Genomic DNA, 25,030 nt, shown 5'->3' on the forward strand with positions numbered 1-25,030 from the left:
CCGCTGCCTCTTGCCACTGGCATGGAACCCCTCCCCAACTCCCCTGATTCCTGAAGGAGGAGCAGGGTTAGGGCAGGCACCTGCACTTTGGTATAGGCCACTTTTTAGTCTAATGCTGTGTGGTGTTTAAGAACACAGATACTGCTTTTGGACCGTCCCATTCAGATCCTGGCCTTGTCTCCCTTAAAGTCATGTGACTTTAATGGAGTGATGCCACCCTGAGCCTGGCTTTCTTCATCTGTAAAGCCATCTGTCTCTTCAGGCTATTCGTGAAACAGGGGAGTGAAATGAGACCATGATCACATCTGCCTAAGACACCAGGACTCTGAGCTGCCAAGGCAGTGTAAAGGGGCCACAGGTGAACCCCTCCAGAGAGTCAGCACATACCAGATGAATCATTTTATAGGGTTCGCAGAGGCTCAGTGGCCAGTAAGCAGCAGAGCCAGGCTTTGAACTTGGGTCTCCTGGAGCCATGTCAGCACCCCAAGTTTCTCCCCTGTGGTCCTCAGACTTTTGTGTCTGAGCAGGGACAGCCAGACCTCCGGGTATCAGAGTTGTTTTTGGCTATCCAGGTATTAAAGAAAGTTCCAGAGATTTTGTTATCAACATCCCCACCGGGGGACAAAGACGGGCTCCGGGGGTCCAGTGCTAATGCTGCAAGACACCAAGGCGGAGGGGGTGGGGACAGCAAACTGACAGACGGGCTTTGTTCGCAATCCCTGTCTCAGGGCTCTCGGTGGCGTCTGAAATTTCAGCCCCTTCATTGTTCTTTCCTCTGTGGCACATTTTCCAGCCCAGAAACACAGCCAGGGGAGAGCACATAATGAGCTCCCCTCTTGGCGTCAGCTGGGCCCCCTTTTTTCCAGAGTGAGCTCTCTGAGGACAAGCGCTTCCCTGCAGAGCCCCAGGAAGGAGGGCAGCAGGGCACTCTCCTGAAACCCAGACACGCAGCTTCCCACCTGCTTCTCAGGCTTATGAAATGCCAACCCCCTTGCTGGGGCTGCTGGGCCCATCTCCTCTTTGCCCCACTGCCCTCGGGTTGTCACATACAAAGGCTCTTTTGCAGGGTTCCACGTAGAGGAAGGGGGAGAGGGAAGTTGATCCTGCAACCCTATCCAAGGGCCATGTGGGAATCTTTCTGCCTAGGGTCCTGGGCAAGATCCTGGAGTAACAGCACAGGGGACTCAACTCAAGAGGACCTGGGACAAAACTGCTTTTATCCACTGACTGAATCAGGGGTCAAGTTTCTCATGCTAGAAGACAACACAGAGAAGATTCTAGAGGGCAAGAGGGATTTGACCCGAGGCTGGGTGCCCTGCAGGGGATTTCTTGAACCTTCTAAAGGACCTCATCCTGGGACTTCAGCCATGCTGCTCCTATCCCCTCTTGGATACTTATGATTTTTTACAAACCTATTTTATATTTAACCATGTCCTTTCCTCACAGAAGTATGCAACTGGCTGCTTGCTCATACTGAAAATGATCCTCCATGCCTTTCTTGTCCCCACTATAAAATAGACAGGGAATCCCTGCCTTCCCATAGGACTCCGGGGCTCTGACCAGGTGACAGGAACTCAGAGCAGGCGAGACACAGGCAACTGGTAACAGGCCTTTCTTTTCCAACATGTGTTGTCTGTCAGGTAGACTTGACTCTTAGCTCACTGGATAACTTTCAGTAAATCACGTCGCCTCCCTGAGCCTCTGTTTCTTCACAGTGCCACTGTGGTCCGACATAAAGGCCTTTTCGCAGGTCCCACGCAGATCAGAAACACAAGTTCCTCCCTTTGGGGTTGTGAAAGTAGGTGCAGGGAGCTCTGCCGATGTCCTCTCTGAGCTCAGTGCCCCCAGAAATGTAGGAAGTTCTTTAGTGAGCCCTCCTGTCAGGACACCTAGAAGATGGGTGTTGGCCCCAGACAGGGGTGATTACAGGAGTATCGCAGTCTGCGAACCCATCCGGAGACCGCGTTCCCTCAGAGTCCAGCCTGAGTTCCCCACATGTGCCAGCTTGTCTCCAGGGGACCCTGCGTGGGGTTTCAGTGAAGCCCACAGCCTCAGCCTGCAGAAGGACACCCGGGTTCTGTTCCTGTGTGGCAGATGCTGCCTTCGTGGTCTTGGGCAATACATCATCACCACCCCGACCCCTACCACCCTGATGCCTACCTCTACCCCACTGGCTTCTCTTTCATGAGATGTTGATATCCAGGGATCTTTCAGTTCTTATTGAAGAGCTCAGGCCCAAGTGCTAGGAGAAGGAAGCAGTGATGGCCAGCAGGGGGCAGTCTCATCATGCTGTGCCTCTTAGAGCTGGCGCCACAAGCAGGCCTCCTCAATAATGACCGTTTATTAAGAAGCTGCAGTGGCAAATACTGAATAGCCTTACACACCTTACACATATGTTTGCTTAATTCTCAACAGTTCTGTCGTGTTGCCTGTTTTAAATGTGAGAGAAACTATGTTTCAGGGAATTCAAGAGACTTGGCTCAAGTCATATACCTAATAGGAATTAAGAAGGAAGGATTTGAACTCACAGAGCACAGAGCCCTAAGTTCATTCTGTTCTTTTGCTTGCTCCCAGAATCAAGATTTAGAAGTCAGTTTAACTGCACTGGAGGGAACAAAAGAGATTGCACGTTGGCATTAGAGTTGGATGAAGAGTCCTAGGTCCCTGTTCTGGCTCACAGTGTGTGTGTTAGTAATTGACAGAGACAAGAGCCCACTTCTGAGGGCAGGAAGGGACAAAGGCCATGTGGACTGATGGATCTTAGAACCTGATGGTACCTCAGTAACAGAAGCACCAAGATGAGGGAGGGGACAGAGTCCTGACTCCTGCCTCAGCTCTACTACCCGCCCACTGCCTACTTTTCCCAGCCCAGATCTTGGTTTCTCCATCCGGGAACTGAAAATGTTGCCTGCCTTGGATCCCTCAGCTGTCAGAGGGGTGTTTGGCTGTGACCTGGTACTACAGCACATATAGAAGCTTTTGCTGGTTGTCAGCCCCTTCTGGGGCTGTGGGCAACTGGTAGTGGACCTTCTGCTCTGTTTGACACTCCCCCATGTTTGTCCCATCTCTCTGTGCCAAGGTAGGGGACGAGATCGTCCGGATCAATGGCTATTCCATCTCCTCCTGTACCCACGAGGAAGTCATCAACCTGATCCGCACCAAGAAGACCGTGTCCATCAAAGTGAGACGTGAGTGAGGCCAGAAGGGAGCTTTGTGACAGGTGGGATGTGGGGATTACAGCCCCAGCTCCAAAGACCCTAATGTGCTGTGTTTCCCACAGACATTGGCCTGATCCCTGTGAAGAGGTAAGTCGGTTCATCTGAGTGAGTCCCACATGCCCTGACTCGCACTGCTCCTGGACTGGGAGAGGGTGCTGGTAACAGCTTCACATATCCCAAGGCCCTCAAATGTGCTTACTAGCTCGAATTCTGTGTCCCCTTCTCCTTAGCTCTCCTGAGGAACCCCTCAAATGGCAGTATGTGGATCAGTTTGTGTCGGAGTCTGGGGTAAGAGGCTAGGACTACCTTTGATGAACGTTGGGCAGCTGGTCCTGAAGGAGGGATGATTCTAGGGAATGTATCGTCTGGGCTTCACATAGACCCTTAGGGCACCTTGTACACCCTTAAGGTGTAGCGGGCTTCCAGACCCATATTCCAGGGATGTGATGGCTATTTGGTCTCTGTGAATATGGAGATTTAATCAGAAAGTCTCAAGTTTAGGAGGATATTTGAATGTGTGTAGACCCACTAACCTGTCTCTGTCCCTTCTTCAGGGTGTGCGAGGTGGCTCGGGCTCTCCCAGCAACCGGACAGCCAAGGAGAAGAAGGTGTTCATCAGTCTTGTAGGCTCCCGGGGCCTGGGCTGCAGGTGGGTAGCGGGCATGCCTGAGCTGTCAGCAGTTTTTAGGTGGGTAGCAGGCATGCCCAGGACACAGTGACAGCTAGTAGACCCCAACACTTTCTCTCGCTTTTCTCACTCCTGCTCCTGAGGATTCTTGTGCACCAGCAATGGGGTTAGTGCACTGGGTATGGTAAGGAACTTGAGACGCAGAAATAGAGCCGCAGTCTCCATCTTCCCAGCCCCAGAAATTGTTTTGTTTTTGAGACAGGGTCTCATTGGGTAGGCCTGGCTGGCCTTGAACTCACGTAGATCTGCCTGCATTTGCATCCCAAGTGTTGAAATTAAAGGAGCGCACCGTTATGCCCAGCTCCACAGATGATTTTTAATGTCTGTCCTGGAGCGTGAGGATGTAGCTTAGCTGGTAGGATGCTTGTCAAACATGTAGAAAGGCCTGTTACAAACCTCAGCACTGTAAACACTGAGCATGGTGGTGCACACCTCTAAATCTAGCTCTGGAAAAATGGAGGCAGGAAAACTCTAAACCCAAGGGTATCCTCAGTTACACAGTGAGTTTGACCTTAGTCTAGGTGAGGCAAGACCTGTCTTAAAAAATAAAATTAAAAGTCCCTCCTTTTTGGGAGACGATAGTCTAATTAATATGGAAGCTAGCTAACCACACAGATGGTTACACAGTAAAGATGTTGGTGAAGCTGCCCCTAGTCAGGAATGGCAAATAAGTTTCCCACCTGTGTCATCCCATTGATTGACAGTGGCGTCTTTCTGTGGAAGGTTCCGAGTCTGTGTGTGACTGGTTGGGAAAGAGTGTTGTGATTGATTAGTGATGTCTGCCACAGACCTGGGAGAGGAATTAACAGTACAAGTGCCATCCTGTTTATAAATTAGAAGCACTGATAACTCTGGAGCAATTTGCTTAATCAGGATCTGGTGAAAATCTTATCGCCATAAGGAATGAACAGGAAAGTTCTAGAAAGACAAAAAAAAAGTAGCATGTGTGGTATATTGTGTAAAGGGCTGAGGAGATGAAATCTCAGTGAGTTTCCTGTGACTCCTGCCTAGGCTGAAAGGGAGATAGGACCAGAGGAACTCAGGCCTTGGGTTCATGGATGGCCTACATCCTGCATGCTGGCCACATAGACAGAGGGCCACAGGCTGGTCATTAAGAATGAACAGAGTGCCGGGCGGTGGTGGCGCATGCCTTTAATCCCAGCACTCGGGAGGCAGAGGCAGGCGGATCTCTGTGAGTTCAAGACCAGCCTGGTCTACAAGAGCTAGTTCCAGGACAGGCTCCAAAGCCACAGAGAAACCCTGTCTCGAAAAACCAAAAAAAAAAAAAAAAAAAAAAGAATGAACAGAGCTGTAAAAGATGAGCCTAAACCCACATCTCTGCTTCCCACAGCATCTCCAGTGGCCCCATCCAGAAGCCTGGCATCTTCATCAGCCATGTGAAGCCTGGCTCCCTGTCTGCAGAGGTGGGGTTGGAGGTACGTGCCGGGATGAGAGGGACAGGGCCACACACCAACAGATGTTGCATCTTCCCACGTAGCTTTTTCCTGGCCAGCACCGGCTGATGACTCCCTAGTGGTCTCCAGCTAGGAAGGCATTGCAGAGAAGGAGTATTGGTCTCCACTGTCATCTTCTTCAGCTCTGGCAGCCGCTGGTCCTAAGTCTGTAGATGTGGATAGTGGGAGTTGACTTTCTGCATTCTAAGTCCTATAACAACTAATGATACCCCCACACCAGGGAGGTCAAGACACTGGCTCTTCAAAGGCTGTGTGCCTACAACGTGGGGCTGGAAGTCAAACCTTGGGACTCTTAACCACAAGATAAGGATGCTAGAACCTTACTTCTAGAGTTTTTAGGTAGATTAAATTAACATTTAGACTAGATCTGTGCCAGGGACTCAAAGTTGACCAATAAATGCCAACCATGGCTGTTATTTTAGTGAGGGACCAACGGAGCCTCTGCTGTCTGGAAAGCCCAGAGCCTTCTGTCCACTAAGTAAGCTTTGTAAGGGAAATCTCATTACTAGCAAAAGATACTAATTTATAGTAGTGTGGTGTTTGATAGCCAAGAAGACCATCATGGCCGGGGTGGAGGTACCAAGGTGAGCTCGAGGCCCTCCCAGATTCCTATCAGAGCAGGCCACAGGGTCTATACCCTGGAAAGAGCTAGAATTTGGCTGCTTGACCAGCAAGCAGCCTTTATGTGTGGCATGCCAGGAGACATTTCTGCAGATGAATGTAGGGACCGCACACATGCACACACACCAACCCTTTTCTGTTTCTTGTCCAGACAGGGGACCAGATTGTGGAAGTCAATGGCATCGACTTCTCCAACATGGACCACAAGGAGGTGAGATGTGGGGTCCCCACCTGCTGTATCTCCTCTTCATACACTTCGTCCAGCCAGTGCTGTGATTGATGGCTGAGAGACCCTAATGCTCTCAGCCTGTATTGCTCCAGTCTGATGGTCAGGCCCCAGCTGAATGACTGTCCCTGACTGTCCCTGTGTCCACAGGCCGTGAATGTCCTGAAGAGTAGCCGCAGCCTGACCATCTCCGTCGTAGCTGGAGCTGTAAGTTCGGAAGGGGCCGATGGCCCCCCATGACTCCTGACTAACTCCATGACAGGGGCAGTCCCTTCTCCCCAGGGCCTGGGCTTTCACAGTCACCCCTCAACAGGGCCGGGAGCTATTCATGACAGACCGGGAACGGCTGGAGGAGGCACGGCAACGTGAGCTCCAAAGGCAGGAGCTCCTCATGCAGAAGCGTCTAGCAATGGAGTCCAACAAGATCCTCCAGGAGCAGCAGGAGATGGAGCGCCAGTGAGTGGCCTACTGGGGACCTGCTCACACCCAGACCAAACACTTGACTTCTGCTTGTCCTGGGCCAGCTGGATTCTTTTTGTTGTGCCCTCAGTGGCTGATTAGTGTCCACTCCGGTCCTAGACAGCCTGACTCGTTGCTAAAGAGCCCTGATTTTCAGGCACCGGTGCTATACAGAGGTTCCTGCTGGCCACAGTCAGTGTGCACCATGCATACTGTGTTGTTCATTTCTGGACTTGGTTTATGTTCCTAGTTTAGCTCCCATGGCAACCCTGGAAGGTAGATGGAGTCAACACATTGGATAGGCAAGAAGGCTGAGGCTTAGTGAGGGGAAGCCACCTATGTCCAGGATCATAGGTGTCAGGCTGGGATGCTAATCTATACAGTCTAGGTCAGGAGTCTGGCGGTGCCCACAGGGACACCCACCTGTGGTGATAAGCTCACCTCTGCAAGTTTGAAATAGCGGGCTGAGAAAATCGATAGCACAAGCAACTCAAATCAAAACCGCTGCCAAAATGCCAACTTTGATACATTTCGGGTACTAAGTGTTTAGGAAAGGGAAGAGGGTGTCACTCCATCACGGAATCAGCCTGGTGCATGGTGCCTGCTTCACCTTTGGATGGGAGCCTACACGCCTGTGGACCTGCTACCTGCTCCCATGGCACAGACTCTCTGCCCAGCAGCACAGATGAAATTCCCTCAGAGTAGAGGGTCCAGACTTTGCAGAACCACTCTGGGCGTACACTCACACAGGTCAACCTCTATTTGTTTTAGGAGGAGAAAGGAAATCGCCCAGAAGGCCGCTGAGGAGAACGAGAGATACCGGAAGGAGATGGAAGAGTGAGTGGATTGGGGTCCATCCCGAGCGCCCATGGCTGCATGTCCTGAGCTCAGCTAGTCAGAAACATAGACACCCCTGTGACATTCCACAACAGTGGAATTTATTGACTCACAAGAAATTCACAAGCTGCATTGGCATCGTCGACTCAAATGCACCAAATAGTTCCAATTTACCTCTCTTTTTCCAGTCTTAATTACTGTCATAATACCCACATAACATACTACACGGTGTTACAGGAACACAAGCATCAGGGACAGGTGGGAATTGCCTGGCTGTCAGTCCCTGGATGTGTGTGTCAGCCATTTAACAAACCCTGGATAGTCAGGTGACCAGTCAATGGGATTGTCACCATTACAACGTCAGGTGTCCTTCTCTTTATGGGGTCCAGGTTGGGGGGCCTTCACTAGTCTAGTGTGTTGGGTAAGATTCAGGGTTTTCTTTTCTGATACAGTTGTCATACGCCCATGTACCCGTATGTTCCCAGCTTACTTGGGAGTGAGCTATCATGGGTGGACCTGGACACGCGGTAGTGTGTACATGTACAAACACATTGTAGAGTCACCCACCTCGGCATTTTCACTCAGAGCAGAGGCAAATGCTGCTTTTATGATGGAGTCACTCAGGGCAAGGCACAGGGCTCAGCCTGCTCTCAGCACTCACCCCACATATGTTCACAGGCGTGAGACAAGCCAGAGTGCATTGCTGAGTTTAGACCTCCCTCTGCAGCACTGATCCTAGCTTGGGCTAGAGCTGTGAAGCCTCCCTTCCCAAGACAGTCAGGGTCCTCTGGTAGCCACAAGTGAGCCTCTGAAGGTTCTGCCTCTGATCGCAGGGGTGGCGGTCTCATTTCAGGATCGTGGAGGAGGAAGAGAAGTTTAAGAAGCAGTGGGAAGAAGACTGGGGCTCAAAGGAACAGCTCATCCTGCCTAAAACCATCACTGCAGAGGTGCACCCGGCGCCCCTTCGCAAGCCCAAATGTATGTACAACTGGTCTGGAATGGGGTGGTGCCAAGGGGCCTAGACAGAACTATGGCCTTCCACCCTCATCAGCACCTCTCCAGGTGACTACTCCAGGGATATCTGCACTATATTTCACTCAGGGAGAGGCAGTGCTCGGGACCCTCAGCTGTAGCCTCTGCCCACCCTCCTTGTCGGGGTGTGGTTCATGCACCAGCTCCCACATCATACCCCATGGCGCAGATGCAGCAGATGTTTGGTATGCTGTAGAGGGTACAGAGAGCTTGGCAGGTGTGGGCTGGCTTCTAGGGTGACTCCCTGAGCTTGCTGAATGGCATGCTGTCTTCTGGCCTGGGTCTGAACTAGGACTGTGTTGAAACCAGCACGGAGAAAGAAAGGGTAAATCTCTGGTGGTCTAAGGTTGCCAGGCAGCTGGGGGAAAGGCCAGTCAAAGTGCCCATCACCCCATTCCTGCCATTAGCACGCTGAGGATGGAGGCAGAGAGAGGAACATGAGACCCCCTTCCATGTACCCTCTGGAGTCTGGGGGTGTGCTACATTGGGCCTAAGCTCTCCCTGCCCTTCCCATCTCTTTAGCAGTCGTGTGTTCTTCCACTGGTTTCAGCCCGGGCCTCCATCAGAAGCTCCCCAGTTCCCTGCTCTCAGTCCCATCTTCCAGGATGTCTCAGGAGCTAGTGGAGGAGAGGGCCTCCAAGCAGTGTAGGGCCATGGCCATCACAAGTCCCTCATTCCTGGATGGATTTTCAGTCCCATCCACTGTCCCTTTCTAGTTGTGATTGACACAGACAGGTTCTCCTCACCTTACTGTGCTCACAAGAGCACAAGGCCCAGATTGTGGGAACCTCCAGGTGGGTGTATCCCTGGATCCAAGAACCAAGGTTCCTCATTGCCATGGGGTGTAGTTAACTCAGCCAATTTGAGATCCCACCTGAGCTCTACACCCTTGCCAACACCAGAACAGTGGTGTAGGGTGTCTGTCGAGATTCTTCCATTTCACTCTTCCATGGGGCAGGGCACAGGTGTCATCTTCAGAGATGACAAAGCACACTCATCACCCTCCCCCAAGTTAGTTCGTATTTGCTGAGGATGTGGCCTGAGATAAATTTTCAGTGAATGATCCGTATGTTAGACGGGAGCTAATTTGCCCTTGTGAGTGAAATAGGAGCTTCAGAAGGAGAGAAATCGATTTTAATTGCTTCTGTGAAAGTAATCCGAGCCAGTGTGGTACCTTCTAGAAACTGGGTCTCCTCTTTGCAGAGAGCATGCCCTCTCAGGGATTATGGAAAATAAAAGGCCTTTCACAGGCTAGGTATTTATTTAATGCTTCTTAACCAAATTGAGTTTCCTGAGTAAAAGGGACAAGAGTTTTCCCTTGCTCAGGCTACAGTATCCTGAGGCAGGTCACATGCTCAGATGGATGACTGAGTCCTGGCTCCCCCTGGGGAAGTGATTGCAGCCATCCGGCTTCACCTTGCAGCCATTAGCCCGTGTTTGATCCTTCTTTTGTTGCTGTGACCAAAGCAATTTAAGGAAGGAACGGTTTGCTTAGGCTCACAATTTGAAGATACAGACCATCATGGCAGGGAAGTCAGATCAACTGGCATATGAGGTAGCTGATCACATCATGTCCATAGTCTAAGAAATGCCCACACACCACATACACAGAGATCACACACACAGAGATCACACAAACCGTATACACATACACACCTCACACACACACATACACACCTCACACACACATACACACCTCACACACATACCACACACATACACACCTCACAGACACACCACACACATACACACCTCACACACACACCACACACACACACCTCACACACACACACCACACACATACACACCTCACAGACACACCACACACACACCTCACACACACACCACACATACATACACACCTCACAAGCACACCACACATACACAGAGATCACACAAACCACACACACATACACACACCTCACATACACTGCACACACATACCACATACACACACAAACCACACTTTGTACACACCACACACACACACACACTGCACACACCACCACCCATGACACACGGGTAGGTATAGGAGCTAGTACTCAGCTAACTTGTTTCTTTTTATTCAGCCTGGCACCCCAGCCCATGAGCTGGTGCTCCCCACATCAGTTAACCCAATCTAGAAACTCCCTCACTCAGGGCTTTGCCTGGCGGGGGGGGGGGGGGGGCGTCTAGATCTTGTCAATTGCCAGCATTTATGGCTGTAACTTGCATTCAGGGCTGGTCCACAGATGCAGTCAGGCCTCTCTGAGAGGCTCCAGCCTGCTTCTCCCTTGCCTCCTCCACAGAGGCCGCAGAGGTAAGGGAAGGCTGCACGGCCAGCAGAAACTCATCTAAGTAGCTCCTCCTTGACCACCTTCAGCTCTGGATCCAGTTAGCCAACACTTAGACCTGACTCAGGCTTCTGTGCCTGTGAGGGGTGGGCTCTGCTTAGCAACCAGAGAAGAGCCTGGGACACCTGCATTGGCAGTTCCTGCAACCCTGGGTCCCGTGGGAGCCGGACAGCTGCCTCTGCCACTTACCCATGGCCTATCAGCCATGCCCAACACTGCCAAGCTCTCTGAGCTAGGACGCACGGTCACAGAGAAGCCAAAAGACCCTTTCTTAGCTTAGCAGCAGATTGTGAGAGAGGAGAGTTCGTTACCAAGGACCCCTTCCCTTAGCTGGAAGATGAGGGGCTTAAATGAGACAACACTAGCCCCCTCTCACTCCAGGATACCCCTTAATTATTGTCCACCCAATAGACCCATGTTTTGAAAGTTGGTGGGAGATTTCTATTAAACTAAGTAGTCCTTTGTGTCTTCCCTGAGCACCAGTGTTCCTCTATCTGGTACTCGGAGTGGAGCCGAAAGCAGAGCAACTGAGCACAGCCCCTGAGAGCAGAGACTTAGGAAATAATGAAACACGGCACTTCCTGCTGGGGTTCCAGGGAGGTCAGGATCCAGGCTGTAATGGCTAGAATGGAGAGTTGTTTCCACACCATGTCGAGACTCCTATTATACTAACGACATACGGCCTGTGTATGCAGCTTCCTTGGGAGGCCCAGCCTTCATCTACTGCCCACATAGCTCAGATAACCCCCAGGAGATGCAGAGCCCTAAGACAAGAGCAGTGAGAAGTAAGATCCAGTATCCCACAGAAAGCTCCTCTCCTCGGTCCTACATAATATTCCGATACTGCCAGCACCTCCAGCTTTCAGCTCAGTGTCCTGCAAAACGATCCTCATGCTGATATCAGGTCAGAGGTCCCTACTGTGAACCCATTTAACAGACAGAAGAGTCCAAACCACTGAGGTTCAAAAGCATTGTGTGCACCTGCCAGAGCCACAGAGCTTAGCGGGAGGCTCTCGAGCCCGGCTGCTGCCCTTGGCTCCACAGCTTCCTAGGCTCCTTCACACCCCTCTTGGGAATCCTCTTGGCTCATCAGCTTGTCCCTCTCATCCCTTGGGTAGATGATCAGGGAGCGGAGGCCAAACTGGAGCCTGCAGACCACCTGGATGGAATCACGGAGCAGGGACAGCAGGTTGGCGCCCATGCTCCACTCCCTGGCTTGGCTGCCCTGCTTGCTCTGCCCACCTCCTTCAGACATAGTGGAGACACCAGCTTGAAAGAGCAGGACTGTGATGGGAACCACTGGGGTCTGTGAGGATGCGCCTGGCCTCTGCTTGGCCTGTGCACAGAGTGCCAAACTTTAGGGACAAGATTCGTGGCTAGGCTAAAAACTAACCTGCCACTTGACAGTACAGCCCAGCCACTGGCTCGAATACTTAAATACTGCCTCACCAAGTATCCCCACTTCTCTGGCCTTTCCCACAAGACTCCAAAGACCCCTCCCACATTAGACACAGGGCTGGTCTGCCCGATCTAATCCTGAGCTCAATACCCAGGCCAGCACCGAGAGCCAAGCATGGGCTATCAGCACTAGCCTTGAGGGCTCAGGTCTGGAGTACTGTCCCACTGTGTTGTTGCCTAGGCAAGGAGACTAAGCCTTGTTTATCTGATCTGGGTAGGGAATCTCCTTTCTGGAAGCTTATCTCCTGCTTGCTGTTAACACACTGCCCTTCCAGAACCTTCTAGAATGATTGCCTTTCTCTGGTGTTTAAAGAGGGGCTGCAAGCTGTTCTGTGAGACAGTTGGGCTCTGTCTGGAGCAGTTCCAGGCAGAGGCTCAGCTGCCTCTTGTTTGAAGCCATTTCTTAGCTGTGGAAACCTGGCATCTGCTTGGGGAGTACTTTTCTCTCTTTCCGTGTGGTTTGTGTTTGCAGCCGTTCTGTTATTTGGGAGAGAATGTCTTTCCACAGGCATGGTGACCTGGAGTCTGGGAATCAGGGCAGTGCTCAGGTGGTTTCCAGCCTGCTTTGCCCAGATCCCTCGTCGGGTCAGGGAAAGTGGGCCAGAGAGCAGATTTTGCTCTTGGATTTCACAAAGCCACATGTTCCTTGGGAGCCCAGCTCCCAACTGTTGCCCATGGATGCTGTGTCTCATCATTTTTCTGTGTCCTTGTAGCCTTTGGGTGGTTTTACCGTTACGATGGCAAATTCCCAACCATCCGGAAGGTAGGAGAGGCCTGAGCAAGGTGCCGTGCTCTCCTGAGTTTTATGTGAGCTGTGGTCTTTTCCAAACATTTCTTCTCCTCGTTCACTTGCAAGCAGACTCTTTGACCCTGTCTGTCTGAGATCTGGCAGGGGCGCCGTGGTAGAGATATCATGGAAGGGAGAACAAGCACTCCTAGCATGAGACTTGTCTAAGCCCTGGCTGGCTCTGATGGGATTGGCCGGGGGCAAGCACCTTCAGACTTGGTATGCCAAGCAAGACCAGAGCCTTGACCAGAAGCCTGGGTTACACAAAGTAAAAATGCCTGGGTGGGTGGCATAAAGCGGTTCATGACGACCCTGCCAGATGCAGCTTGTGTGAAATTTGGCACCCGAGTTTGGGAAAACAGCCATATTAATTCCAACTATTCCCTAGACCTATCTCTGCCTGGGTCTAGGATTATGTATCTTTCCATTCTCTGAGACCTTTAATTTTCTATCTAAATCTTATTATACTATCTCCAGGCCCCATAAAACTCTCATCTTTTGTCTTACTAAATTTCATCAACATTTGATTATGAAAATGCCACAGTTAATATCTGTACTGTATATTAGACATTCAAGATGGCTTGGTATTTAGAAATCAGGCTGCTGGCATCAATCTGAGTGAACTCAGCTCTATGACATCACTCAACCAGCTCAGCTCACTCTAGCAAGGTCCCTTAGAAACAAAGGAATGGTAGCGCGTGAGCTTGGGGCACTGGGCAGCACACACCTGTTACCCAGCAGCAGCGGTATTCCTGACACGTGTGAGTTTTTACCTGCGATACCAGCTTTGCACGGCAGTGAACAGGTTTAGGCTACAGCTCCTGCAGGACTCCTTCCCACCCTGTTATGGTCTCAGAAAGTGTGTGATCTCCTAGGATTGTGCTCTCTGTGTCACAGGCTTGAAGTCCTACTGTCCACTCTGACATTGTGACATGGCACTGTCATCTATAAAATTCACATACAAGCCTTGCAAGAATAATCTCATATTTTAAGTAAGTCTATGTTTTTGTATTGGGCTATGTTTGTCGCTATCCTCGCTGCTGGCTTGAAGCTGGGCATGTCTGGGGGAGTCTCATTGAGTTAGTCTGCTGATTTTTCCCTTTATTGCCTGTATTAGAATGTGGCTAAAGAGAACAGCAGATACAGTACACATATGTGTGTACATACTCATATATAATATATATATACACATATGTATATAGATTTCACATGTGTGTGTGCACACAGATACAGACACTAGACATATACACACATGTCCCTAGATTTTACAGGAAAAAATAATCAAAACAAACAGATAGGGCATGGGTTCTCCAAACACTAATAGCTGTGGAAATGTCAGTGAGCTGGAATGTTCTGCACACGTGAATTATGTTCCTTGGAAGTTGCTCATAGTAAAGGGGCCAGTCTAGAGTTCCCATGATTGTCGTTCTAGAACAGCTGGTATTTTGGCTTCTGTTTCATGCCGGGAGGGCTGCTTCTCGGGGACGAAACTCCCAACTTTGAGGCCAATACCACCATCGGCCCAATCTGCTTCCACGATTTCCTGGGAGACTCATGGGGCATTCTCTTTTCTCACCCACGGGACTTTACCCCAGTGTGCACCACAGAGCTTGGCAGAGCGGCAAAGCTGGCTCCAGAGTTTGCCAAGATGAATGTTAAGATGATCGCTCTTTCGACAGACAGTGTTGAGGACCATCTTGCCTGGAGCAAGGACATTAATGCTTACAATGGTGATGAGCCCACAGAAAAGCCCCCCTTCCCCATCATCGATGACAAGAAGAGGGAACTTGCCATCCTTTTGGGCATGCTGGATCCGTCAGAGAAGGATGAAAAGGGCATGCCCGTGACGGCCCGTGTGGTGTTCATTTTCGGCCCTGACAAGGAACTGAAGCTATCTATCCTCTACCCAGCCACCACTGGCAGGAACTTTGATGAGATTCTCAGAGTAATTAAGTCTCTCCAGCTAACAGCAACAAAACGGGTTGCTACCCCGGTTGATTGGAAGCGAGGGGCCCCGAGCGCCAAGCGGCGGCTGCTTATATAGGGGGTAAGGGAACGAGTCGTGCCTGGATTGGCCGATGCGCGCCTGCCGATGCTCCTGGCCACGGGATTGGCCCTAAGCACATCATCGCCACTGCACATGCGGGAGGCACGGTACCACTGCATTGCCTAATATGGAGTTGTTCACCAAGCGAGGCCGGGGCCAAGTGCCATCTTGTAATGGCGGCCACTTGAATCGGCTCCCAGCAGGTTTCTGTTTCCCAAAGAGAACTGTTGTTGGTAGAGAGATGGAAGTGGATGTTTGCCATGAATGTAACTGACGAGTAAGGGCACAATAGAAGAATAGCCCTCACACCAGCTCTGGAAAGCCATCTTCACTTTGTCCAGAACCACCAGACATGGTTTGCTTCTCTGCAGCTGGAGCTAAGGAATGCATCCACAGCCATGAGTGTCAGTAGTCAAACCCCCAGATCTGAAAGAAGAGATTCAGGTCTCTTACGCTGGCCATGAGTCCTCTCAGTCCAAGGCCACTAGTTCATTGGCCCCAGTCTGTGCAGGGCCTGGAGGAGTTACGGTTTTGTCCAGGACCCTTCACAAGTGCTTGAGTGACTTAAGGCTGGGGAGATGGCTCAGTAGGTAACGTGTTTGCTCCAAGTATAAGGACCTGAGTTCAGATCCCAGAACCCACAGAAAAACCTGGTTGTGGTAGCATGCCTGTAATCTCAGAGATGACCAGATGGGGGCAGAGGCAGGCAGATTGGAGATCCCCAGGCCTTTGCTGTGAAATTCCATTCCAGCAATAGAGCCTGTCTTAGACAAAAGGTGAAAGGCTCCCAAGGACCTCTACCTAAGGCTATCCTCTCTACCTAAGGCTATCCTCTGCTCTCTGCACAAGAACCTACAGCAACATGTGCACTTCCTGCACACACACACAAACACACACACACACACTACACAAGGAACTGTTTCAGGAAATCATGCATGGTCTAATTTGCAGGAGCTCCCAGCCTGGCAGGGAAGGCAGAATTGTGGGCATCTAAGCTACCTGTATAGAGACAGAGGAGTTTACCATCTACATCTGTTAGTAGATGCTTTTACTGAGATTGGGACAGGAGCTGTCTCCTGTCACTTTCCTTCTCAGGAGCCCACTCTAGCTGTGAAATCGCGGTAGGTTTTGTTTCCTAGCTGACAGAATGGTCATTCCTATCATGGTGGCCCCAGAGGAGACCATGACCTTACTCTAGCTAGCTGCCACTTAGGAGACCATTTCTGGCTCCTGCTGAGGATTGCTGTCTGGACCTACAACATGATGTGGGAATTCATCTCTGAGCCGAGCTGGGGACCTAGTGAGCAGGGTAGCCATGAAACAAGCAGAATCGAAGCAAAGAGAAACATTTTCTTTGGATGCTGTGAACTGCTCTGGAGGCAGATCCCAGAGGCAAGCATTTCCAAAGCGTATCAGCTGTTCGTGGTGATAGGATTGTCTGTGGTAGAGGCAAGATGCGCCCTTCAGATGTCTAGAGACACCCCTAAATCAGTTAACACGAAAGGTTTGCTTCCGCTGTTGCAATCCCTCGTTCTGGGTCTTGGTCTCTGAGCGCACCCAGAGCAGAAAAGCAGGAGGCCCTGATAGACAGAGGCACAGTTCTGGAAATTGCCCTGATTTTGTCTGGTTTTCTCTGCATCCTCTTCTGAGCGCTGGCTCCGTGCTCTCTGCTAGGTGATGGGAGCAGTCTCCCCCCTGCTCTGTCCCTCTGCCCCCAGATGATCTGAGCACAGTGGAAGACTGGGACCTGGAGGACTCAGGCCTGAGCCTGGTTCCATCTCTTCCTAGATGCCTGACTTTGGGCAAGCGACTTGACCTGTCTGAGTTTGTGGCTTCCTCCTGACCCTGCACCCCCAAATCCTGCAGTTTTCAGTTGAAGACACAGTTTAGAGGGAACCCCAGCTTTGGATGCTCTGGGTGATACAGTGTAGAGCTTACAGATCAAGACTGAATCCAGTGTCCCTGGCTTAAGGCCCCACGTCCAGACCAGGACAGATGACATTTGCACAGCAGATTGACTAACTCACTCAGATTTTCTAGAATCTCCCAGAATGCATCACTAGCATCTGAACAGGAGTCACCTTTCTCCTCTGATGCTGGGGAAGGCAAGCGCCCAGGTCCTGGGAAGTAAATACGATGCTTTCATTGAGTAGTCCTTTGAGATTTACAAAGCCCTTTCATAGATGGTATTTCATGGGCACTGGCTAGAAGCCTGTGGGGCAGCTGTTTTCCCTCCTTTAGAGATGTGATGAGTTCAGGCCCAGAGAGATTACAGAACTTAGTCAAAAGGTCACACAGCTAGTTAGTGAACATAAGCCAGTTCTGGCTGATGGAGGAGTATGTCTCTCACTCTACAATGAGTAGCAATGCCCTCCCTGACCTCAACCTGAGGTCCAATGCCCAGTGTGACAGGACAGACCTGAGAGTGGGACTCATTGAGGCAGTCTGCCTTGTCTTGTCTGCTAGCTGGATGCCCTGCTTGCTGTCCTATGCTAGTGCCAACAGCACCTTGTCACCCTTATCACACACACAACGCTCCATCTGCCCAGAAAGAAAAAGAGAAGAAGAAAGCCAAGTATGACAGCCTGCAGGACTTGCGAAAGAATAAGAAGGAACTGGAATTTGAGCAAAAGCTCTACAAAGAGAAGGAAGAGATGCTGGAGAAGGAGAAGCAGCTGAAGATCAACCGGCTGGCCCAGGAGGTGTGTGCACAGTCGCAGGGGGTGGGCATTATCTCACTACTTCCAAGGGCTAGTTAGGATCTTTCTCCACAGACGAGTGTAAAGACAGGCTCATCCCTCCCAGTCTAGAGATTACAACTGCCCCACCTACCCAGGGCCACCTGAGGCCAGTTCTAGATGCGTGTTAGGTGTATGTTGGAAACTAAAGTTAGTCTCCTGGCTTAGGGTCTGGATCTGAGGCTAACCTCCCTGCCCAGACTGAATCTCAGGCTTGTCACTGACACATAAGTCTGCCCCCTTTACTTTATCCCTCCAAGATGTAACTCTATGAAAAGGCCTCTTCTCCTTAGAGCTGATCTTCTGGCTGAGAGTCTGGTTGAGATTGACCCCTCTGCCTCTTTGAAAGTCTGGCACCTTCCACTCACCTGTCTTATTCAGTCCACTCTCACTACCAAGTCTCACCAAGCTCGGTATATGGGTTCAACATTTAATGTAGATTTCAAGTCTGAAACTATCTCCAGAAAATCAGGCTCAGAATCTGAGGCTGCTAACTCTGTCTCTGTGTCTAAGGCTATACCTCTATAACCCGAGAATATTCCTAAGACTAACCGTGCCAATAGTGCTCTTACAGCACGAGAGGTTTCCGTCTTGAGTGAGGTGGTTGGCCTGAGCTTCCTGGCTGCAGGCAATATTCTTTCTGCTTCTCTTTAATGCTCCCATGAATCACAATGCCAGGCTGATTAGATTATAAAACCAGAGAAGTCCTGGGAAATGTGAAGTGTATTAGGTCTGGCACTAAGAAAAGATTAGCTTCAAAATGAAGAATAAGATTAAACTTGCATTTCTGAGGACAGGGCAGCCCTGCAGGGAAGCAAGAGTAAACTTAAATCCATATTAGGGGCGAAGAGGCCACGAAGGAACTCCAAGAGCCTCAGAGTTTTGTGGCTCTTGGGAGCCAGCACCGTCAGGCAATGCATGAGCCCCTGCAGGATTTGCTGTCACCCTGACATCCCAGCCTCTACTCTGTTCTCAGGCCCAGGTGGATTTTTTTGTCTAGATGCTGGCATGCCAGCCTGTACTGAAGGGTTAGAGCCGTGCCTCTGTGTGTTGCTGCCTACCTGACTCTGCTTGCCCTTTGTCCTCTTCTTTGGACACGGGTCCTGGGTCCCAGGTGTCTGAGACTGAGCGGGAAGACCTTGAGGAATCGGAAAAGACTCAGTATTGGGTGGAGAGGCTCTGTCAGACCCGCCTCCAGCAGATTTCTTCTTCCGAGAATGAGATTGCTGAGGTAACAGAACCTTCTTTGCACCTGGACCACCCTGACCACTTTAGAACAGTTCACCCTGAGCGCAGCAAGAGGCGTGATGGCCGTTGGTCATCACTGCCAGCCAGACCAGTATATATCTCATTGTCTACAGCCCAGCCCTGACAGCTCTCATCATGTCCTGTCTTGGGGGAGGGGAGACAAGTCTGTATTTATGAATTTATCTTCTGGGTGCCCACAAATCCCTTCTGCCCTGAGACAGTCCCCACTGGGCCTGTTGTCCTTGCTGTAGTATTTGCTTGAGCACTTAGGCTCCCCCTAAGTGTTCGAGTGTGTCCTGCTCTAGAGGGTAAACTGTCTGATCATGCCCAGGTGGCACAGCTGGGGCCTCTCCTCAGCTGGGGAGCTGGCTAGCAGCACCCACAGTTCTGGTCTGAGTGCTGGGGCTCCAGCAGTAAGAGAAACAGATAAGAACATTGTTGACGTGTTGTGGAATAGATAATGACAGGACTTCTCCACCCCCAGATGACCACAGGGCCCCCACCTCCCCCACCTTCTGTGTCTCCTCTGGCCCCACCCTTGAGACGCTTCGCCGGTGGGCTCCATCTCCACACCACTGACCTGGATGACATCCCCCTGGACATGTTCTACTATCCCCCCAAGACTCCCTCGGCATTGCCTGTGATGCCCCACCCTCCAACCATCAGCCCACCCTCCAAGGTCCCCGCCCCTCCCGTACTTCCTTCATCAGGCCACGTGAGTGCCTCATCCTCACCTTGGGTGCAGCGCACTCCGCCCCCGATTCCCATTCCTCCCCCTCCATCCATTCCCACGCAAGACCTCACTCCTACCCGCCCACTGCCCTCAGCCCTTGAAGAGGCCCTGGGCAACCACCCCTTCCGCACTGGGGACCCAGGCCATCCAGCTGATGACTGGGAGGCAAATACCCACATTGGGAAACCCACCAGCTCCCCTACCCCTGAGCGGAGCTTCCCACATACCCCAAAGGTACCACCTTATTTATTCTGCATGTTGTGCTTGCAAACCAAGTGCAAGGGGTGCGGGTGCTGTTTCCTCTGCCCTCCACCGCTTCAGTGAGTGGAGACAAGAGGAAACATCATCTCTGCCTCTTCCCAGGTGTGATGTCCTGTCCTGCATGGGTGTGCATTTTGCTGGTTTTGAAGTCCTGTGTTTACATGGTGAATTGCTGTGACCGTGAAATGAGCAACAATGGGTTGGGTCAGTGTCATTGTCCTCTTAGCTCCTGAGCTAGTGAAGGCTGGTGACCTGCAGTGTGGGCCTTTCTGGTTGTGTGAATGAATAGCCAACCATGTCTTTAGAATAACTGAGAAAGTCTCATAAGTGGGAAGTGAACCCCTGATTTAACTGCAGAAAGGGGAAATGGGGAAAACTTAGGGGGAGTGCCTAGTTCTGAAAATCAAAGGATGACGATCCAGGGTAATCATGGGACATTATAGCACCCTTTTCCATAGCACTAGCCAGCCACACTGACTTGGTATGTAATACACAGACACTTCTGGCCACCACCCAAGAAACATTGAAGATGAGAGGTTCTTAGAAATTCTCAAGTTTACTATTAAAAGATGAGAAATGTTTTTCTTGGATGTTGAGAGACTGAGCGGTGGTATTTTCAGAAAGACATATTTCCCATCGATTGATCTTTAGCCAAAGACTGCTTTGGAAGAGTCAGTCCCTGAGGGCCATGTGAGACTTTGATCCTACTAGCTCATGGCCAGGCTTTGTGACTCAGCTGAGGAGGTTCCCTTCCACTGGTGGTGAGGTGGTAGAGGTGGTCGGCAGCACCCCACCAATGGCTGTCATCTGCCTTCTACTCATTCCTGACGGGAGAGTGGATTCAGTAACTCCAATCATCCAGGGAAGCTGGCCATGCCAGGTTCCTGATGTGGCTGACAGTTCCCGGCTGGAGGATCACAGAGGGACTAGAATCCGGTGGACCTCTGGTGGGGACTTTATTCCTGCAGCTCAGACAGAGAGAGATGTTTCCTCACTCCAGGAACATCTCTCCAGAGCCAAACCAGCCATCAGGTTTAAGAGACTGTGTTAGCCTGGCGAGAAGGTCCTATCTTTCTCTAAAAGTGACCACAGAGTGGGCAGTAGCTTTTCCTCAACAGGTCTGACTCTGAGATGAGGCACTGGGCTCATGCCTTGCACCTCTTGGTATAAGAAGTAGATAAGGGCAGAGCTGAAGAAGGTCCCATGAGGCTGGCACACCTACCTTCCAGGAATTTGCCACCTGAAGGGAGAACAATACAGATACAGGGCTCTTCTCTAAGCTAACACAGCTAAGTCTCCATCTGCGGATACCTCTGCCTTGTTAGGGCTTAGAGCTGAGCCTTGAGGGATACAGCACAGTAGGGGGCAGAGGAAGGTCATCAGAGCAGCAAGAAACATAACGATAGCAGGAGGGACATAATGAGTCAGACCTAGTAGTCTGGAATCGTGTTCTGTCATTCCCTGGCTAAATGACTTTGGGCACCTGTTACTCCTTATATGTGAGCCTGGACATCCTGATCTGTAAAATAGAAATGCAAGTGGCACCCAGTTACTGTGAGAACCAGACAAGTTAATGCATGAAAGAGGGGCTCAGAATGATGGGTCAGCTATAATCTCAACACTCCAGAGACTGAGACAGGAGGACCACTGAATTTGAGGACAACCTGAAGTACACATAAATTTCAGAACAGCCTGGGCTACAGAGCGAGACACCACAATAAAACAAAAACTCCCACAAATAACCATAAAAATAAACAGGGTCTCATGTTGCCCAGGCTGGCCTTGAACTCATTCAGTAGCCAAAGATGACCTTAAACCACTATTATGTCGCTTCTGCCTCTCGAGTGCTGGGTTTGCAGGCATGTGGCACTTGCATGCTGGGTAATCGATCCTAGGGCTTTGTGCATGTCAAGAAAGCACTCTACCAGCTGAGCAACATCGCCACCCTGTACAACGCATTCTGAGTTAAATCTTAAAAAAGTGGCAGGTACTCAAGAGACAGTAAGTATTGCTGTTAGGCATTCCTAGTCCAAGCAGTAAGAATGGAGTGATTTGGAACAAAACCGTACATGGGACATCCTCTCAGCAAACACCATATGAGATTCAAGACAGACTCCACTGTCTAGCTCTCCACTGCTCAGAGCAAAGGGTAGGTTAAGGTCCCCAAGCAATGAACTTTAAAGGACTGGACCGTAAATATCTCAAGTGACAGAAAATGCAGAGCTGTCCTCTACTCACAGCTGTGTCATTACACTGGCCTTCATCTCATCTACCCAGTCCTCCACCTGTGTGCCCGTACAAGTTTGCATGTGTGGCTGGCATGTTTGCAAGTCATCCTGCAGTTAGCAGGCCTCACTGTGTGTGCCGGGTATCGCAGCACCTGCCTGAGGAAGGTTTCAGAACCCTGTGTGTACGATCAGGCATCGTGTTGAGTTATTCATGTACTCAGCCAGCACATACTTGTGAAGTACCTACCATAGGCTAGATACTCTCCTAGGCACTGGGACCCAACCTTAGCCTGGCGGCCATAGTCCCTGCCCAAGACAGTCAGTCTAGTAGGAAACAGGGTAAAGGGGGAGTACCCACAGGTGTCTGGGGGCAAGTGTGGGAATGGGGAGGAGCAACAATTTCCAAGTTACAACCTGGCCTGGCAAAGTGGAACAAAGGCTTTGATGTGGCAGAGCCTGATGTCTTCGAGGCTGAAGTTGAGCAGTGTGAGGAGCCTGGGAAAGGAAGGCTTTGAAAGTCAGGCCGGGGGGTGTTGGCACTCTCTGGGGACCCGTCAAAGGGTCTGGGGCAGGGCTGTGCCATGATAAGAGATATTTTTACGGAGTGATCATGTGGTTAGAACAAGTATTGTCAGCTCTAGAATAGTCTGGTCTTGGATCTATCCTCACCCCAAGGCTTCTGGACACTTTGCCTAGACACCGGGAAGCCAAGATGCCTCATGTCACCCCACAGGGACATGAATACTGCCAGAGGAGAGAGCCTTTTAAGAAAGGGGACATTGGGTGACTAACATGAGGGAACTTGAAAATGTGCCCTCTGAAAGACAGTGGCTGGCACTCAGAACCGCTCAGCCACACTGAGGCAGTGGAGTTCTGTTTGTGAAAAGAGCCTACCCAGACCTCTGTCAGGGCAGCCGAGTAGGGCTGGCTCTATGCATGGAGTGATTTGCATGTTTGTAGCAGTACCACGGCTATCACTGGCCACATTTACCAAGACATCACATGGGTTTCTCTTAAACTAACCCCTGTAGACATTTTGCCCAAGCCCACAGCCTCCAAGAGGCCCTGGCGTGTCCACCATCTCCAAACCTGTCATGGTCCACCAGGAACCCAACTTCATCTACAGGCCAGCTGTGAAATCTGAGGTCCTGGTAAGCCACTTGTTCCCCTTTGGGGTGTTTCCAGAACAGCAAACCAGGATTCTGTCCCCTGGGTTCTCACACCTTCAGAGGGGAAGTGGGACACGACACAAAGTCACATCAGGTATTATCTTGTCACCTTATGTTGTCAGAAGATGAATCCACATAGACCTGCCCCGTAGAATTCCTGTTATCTGACTGAATGCGTAGGCTGAAGCTCCACTTACAGATGATGGTGCTGAGTCTGGAGGATGGCTGAGCTGCTGGAGTGTTCGCTGTGTGAGCACAAGGACCTGAGTTCAAACTCCAGGACCCACATTATTTTTACAAAGTTGGGCATAATGACACAATCCCAGTACAGCGGAGACAGAGGCAGGCAGCTTGTTGGGGCTTGCTTGCTGGTGGGCCAGCCTAACCTACTTTGTGAGTTTCAGGTCACCAAGAGACCTGTCTCAAAAGATAAGGTTGGCAGCACCTGCAGAATGACACCTGAGGTTGTCCTTTGGCCCCCACATACGTGTACATGCATGTGCACACATGCATACCCACAAACCATAGTGAGTACAAATCACGGTGTTAATACCAAAGAGGGGCTGCCATGTGTCAGGCTCAGTGTGACCTCGGAAGATGGCTCCCATCATCCCTGTTCACAGCTGAGGAAGCTGTGTGGGGAGGTGATGTTAGTCCATGGCTCTGGAACTCCAGAGCCGTGATTTTACCCTTACTACCAGAGCAAGAGATTGTGTTGGGTCTGGCCAGGCATGGGGCACCCTCCGCGCGGAAAATGACCAAAGCATATCCCGTGCTGTCCCCATTTGGCTTCTCAGTCTTCACTAGGATCAGGTCCATTCTCCACAGCTAAGGGAGCTGGGGTTCACAGACACCTCACAGGGATCCAACCCCTGGCTGGCCTCCCACAGTGGAAGCACAGCCATGGCAGAACCTTATTCCCTTCAAGGAAACCCTATCCAAATGTCAGGATGGGACACTCCAGATCTAATTTTGAGCTTTAGCTGTCTCGTTGGGTCCCCCAAAGGGCAAAGGTCATGCTCTGGGCCAGCCTGCCAGTCCACTTGTCTTCTCTGGTTCATAATGGCTGGTGTCTGCTCCACTTCCCGGCAGCTGCTGCACGGGAGGCCTCGCGCTCCCCTGACATAAGTCTGTTGGTGGTGGGGGTGCGGCAGGGTAGCCTCAGGCTGGCAGCCCCGGGGCCTGGCACCAGGGGGCAGATGATACCTATTTTTAACACGCTGTGGGGAACTGTTTTTTTTTTTTATTCCTGGCAGCCGCAGGAGATGCTGAAGAGGATGGTGGTGTATCAGACAGCATTCAGACAAGTAAAATGACACCCATGGTAGTCCTGTGTGTCTGGTCCTCCCCCACTGTCTCACTGCGCCTGACTCCTCCTTCTCCACTCCAGTGCCTGGCGGTTTCAAGGTTCCCCAAGTACCACCTGCTGGGAAGCCTCAGGCCAGCACTGTCTTTACCCCTCACCCCCAACA

At 51.0% G+C, this 25,030-nt stretch overlaps 2 protein-coding genes across 2 annotated transcripts in view; both read left to right on the forward strand.

Moving 5' to 3' along the window:
* Ush1c (USH1 protein network component harmonin) overlaps window positions 1–25,030 on the forward strand; it is a 45,657-nt gene that overhangs the window by 12,066 nt on the left and 8,561 nt on the right. Inside the window, 16 exon segments of the mRNA XM_057756188.1 lie at window positions 3,080–3,188; window positions 3,281–3,305; window positions 3,449–3,506; window positions 3,773–3,867; window positions 5,258–5,342; window positions 6,154–6,213; window positions 6,379–6,435; window positions 6,542–6,684; window positions 7,459–7,524; window positions 8,378–8,502; window positions 13,061–13,110; window positions 17,731–17,883; window positions 19,034–19,150; window positions 19,652–20,134; window positions 23,421–23,540; window positions 24,815–24,865. Of these exon segments, the coding sequence (XP_057612171.1) occupies window positions 3,080–3,188; window positions 3,281–3,305; window positions 3,449–3,506; window positions 3,773–3,867; window positions 5,258–5,342; window positions 6,154–6,213; window positions 6,379–6,435; window positions 6,542–6,684; window positions 7,459–7,524; window positions 8,378–8,502; window positions 13,061–13,110; window positions 17,731–17,883; window positions 19,034–19,150; window positions 19,652–20,134; window positions 23,421–23,540; window positions 24,815–24,865 (1,797 nt within the window).
* On the forward strand, window positions 14,594–17,024 carry LOC130865526 (peroxiredoxin-6-like). The gene is made up of 2 exons (XM_057756635.1): window positions 14,594–15,152; window positions 16,900–17,024. The coding sequence occupies exons 1-2, from the start codon at window positions 14,594–14,596 to the stop codon at window positions 17,022–17,024; spliced, it is 684 nt and encodes a 227-aa protein (XP_057612618.1).

Source organism: Chionomys nivalis, chromosome 23 (assembly GCF_950005125.1).
Source record: "Chionomys nivalis chromosome 23, mChiNiv1.1, whole genome shotgun sequence".
NCBI classification, from domain to species: domain Eukaryota; kingdom Metazoa; phylum Chordata; class Mammalia; order Rodentia; family Cricetidae; genus Chionomys; species Chionomys nivalis.

Bases quoted from the DNA above. Each gene is read 5' to 3' on its own strand.
- LOC130865526 (XM_057756635.1), top strand. From the start codon at position 14,594: ATGCCGGGAGGGCTGCTTCTCGGGGACGAAACTCCCAACTTTGAGGCC. The intron at 15,153-16,899 runs GCGCCAAGCGGC...CTCTGCCCCCAG, and splicing joins TTGGAAGCGAGGGGCCCCGA to ATGATCTGAGCACAGTGGAA.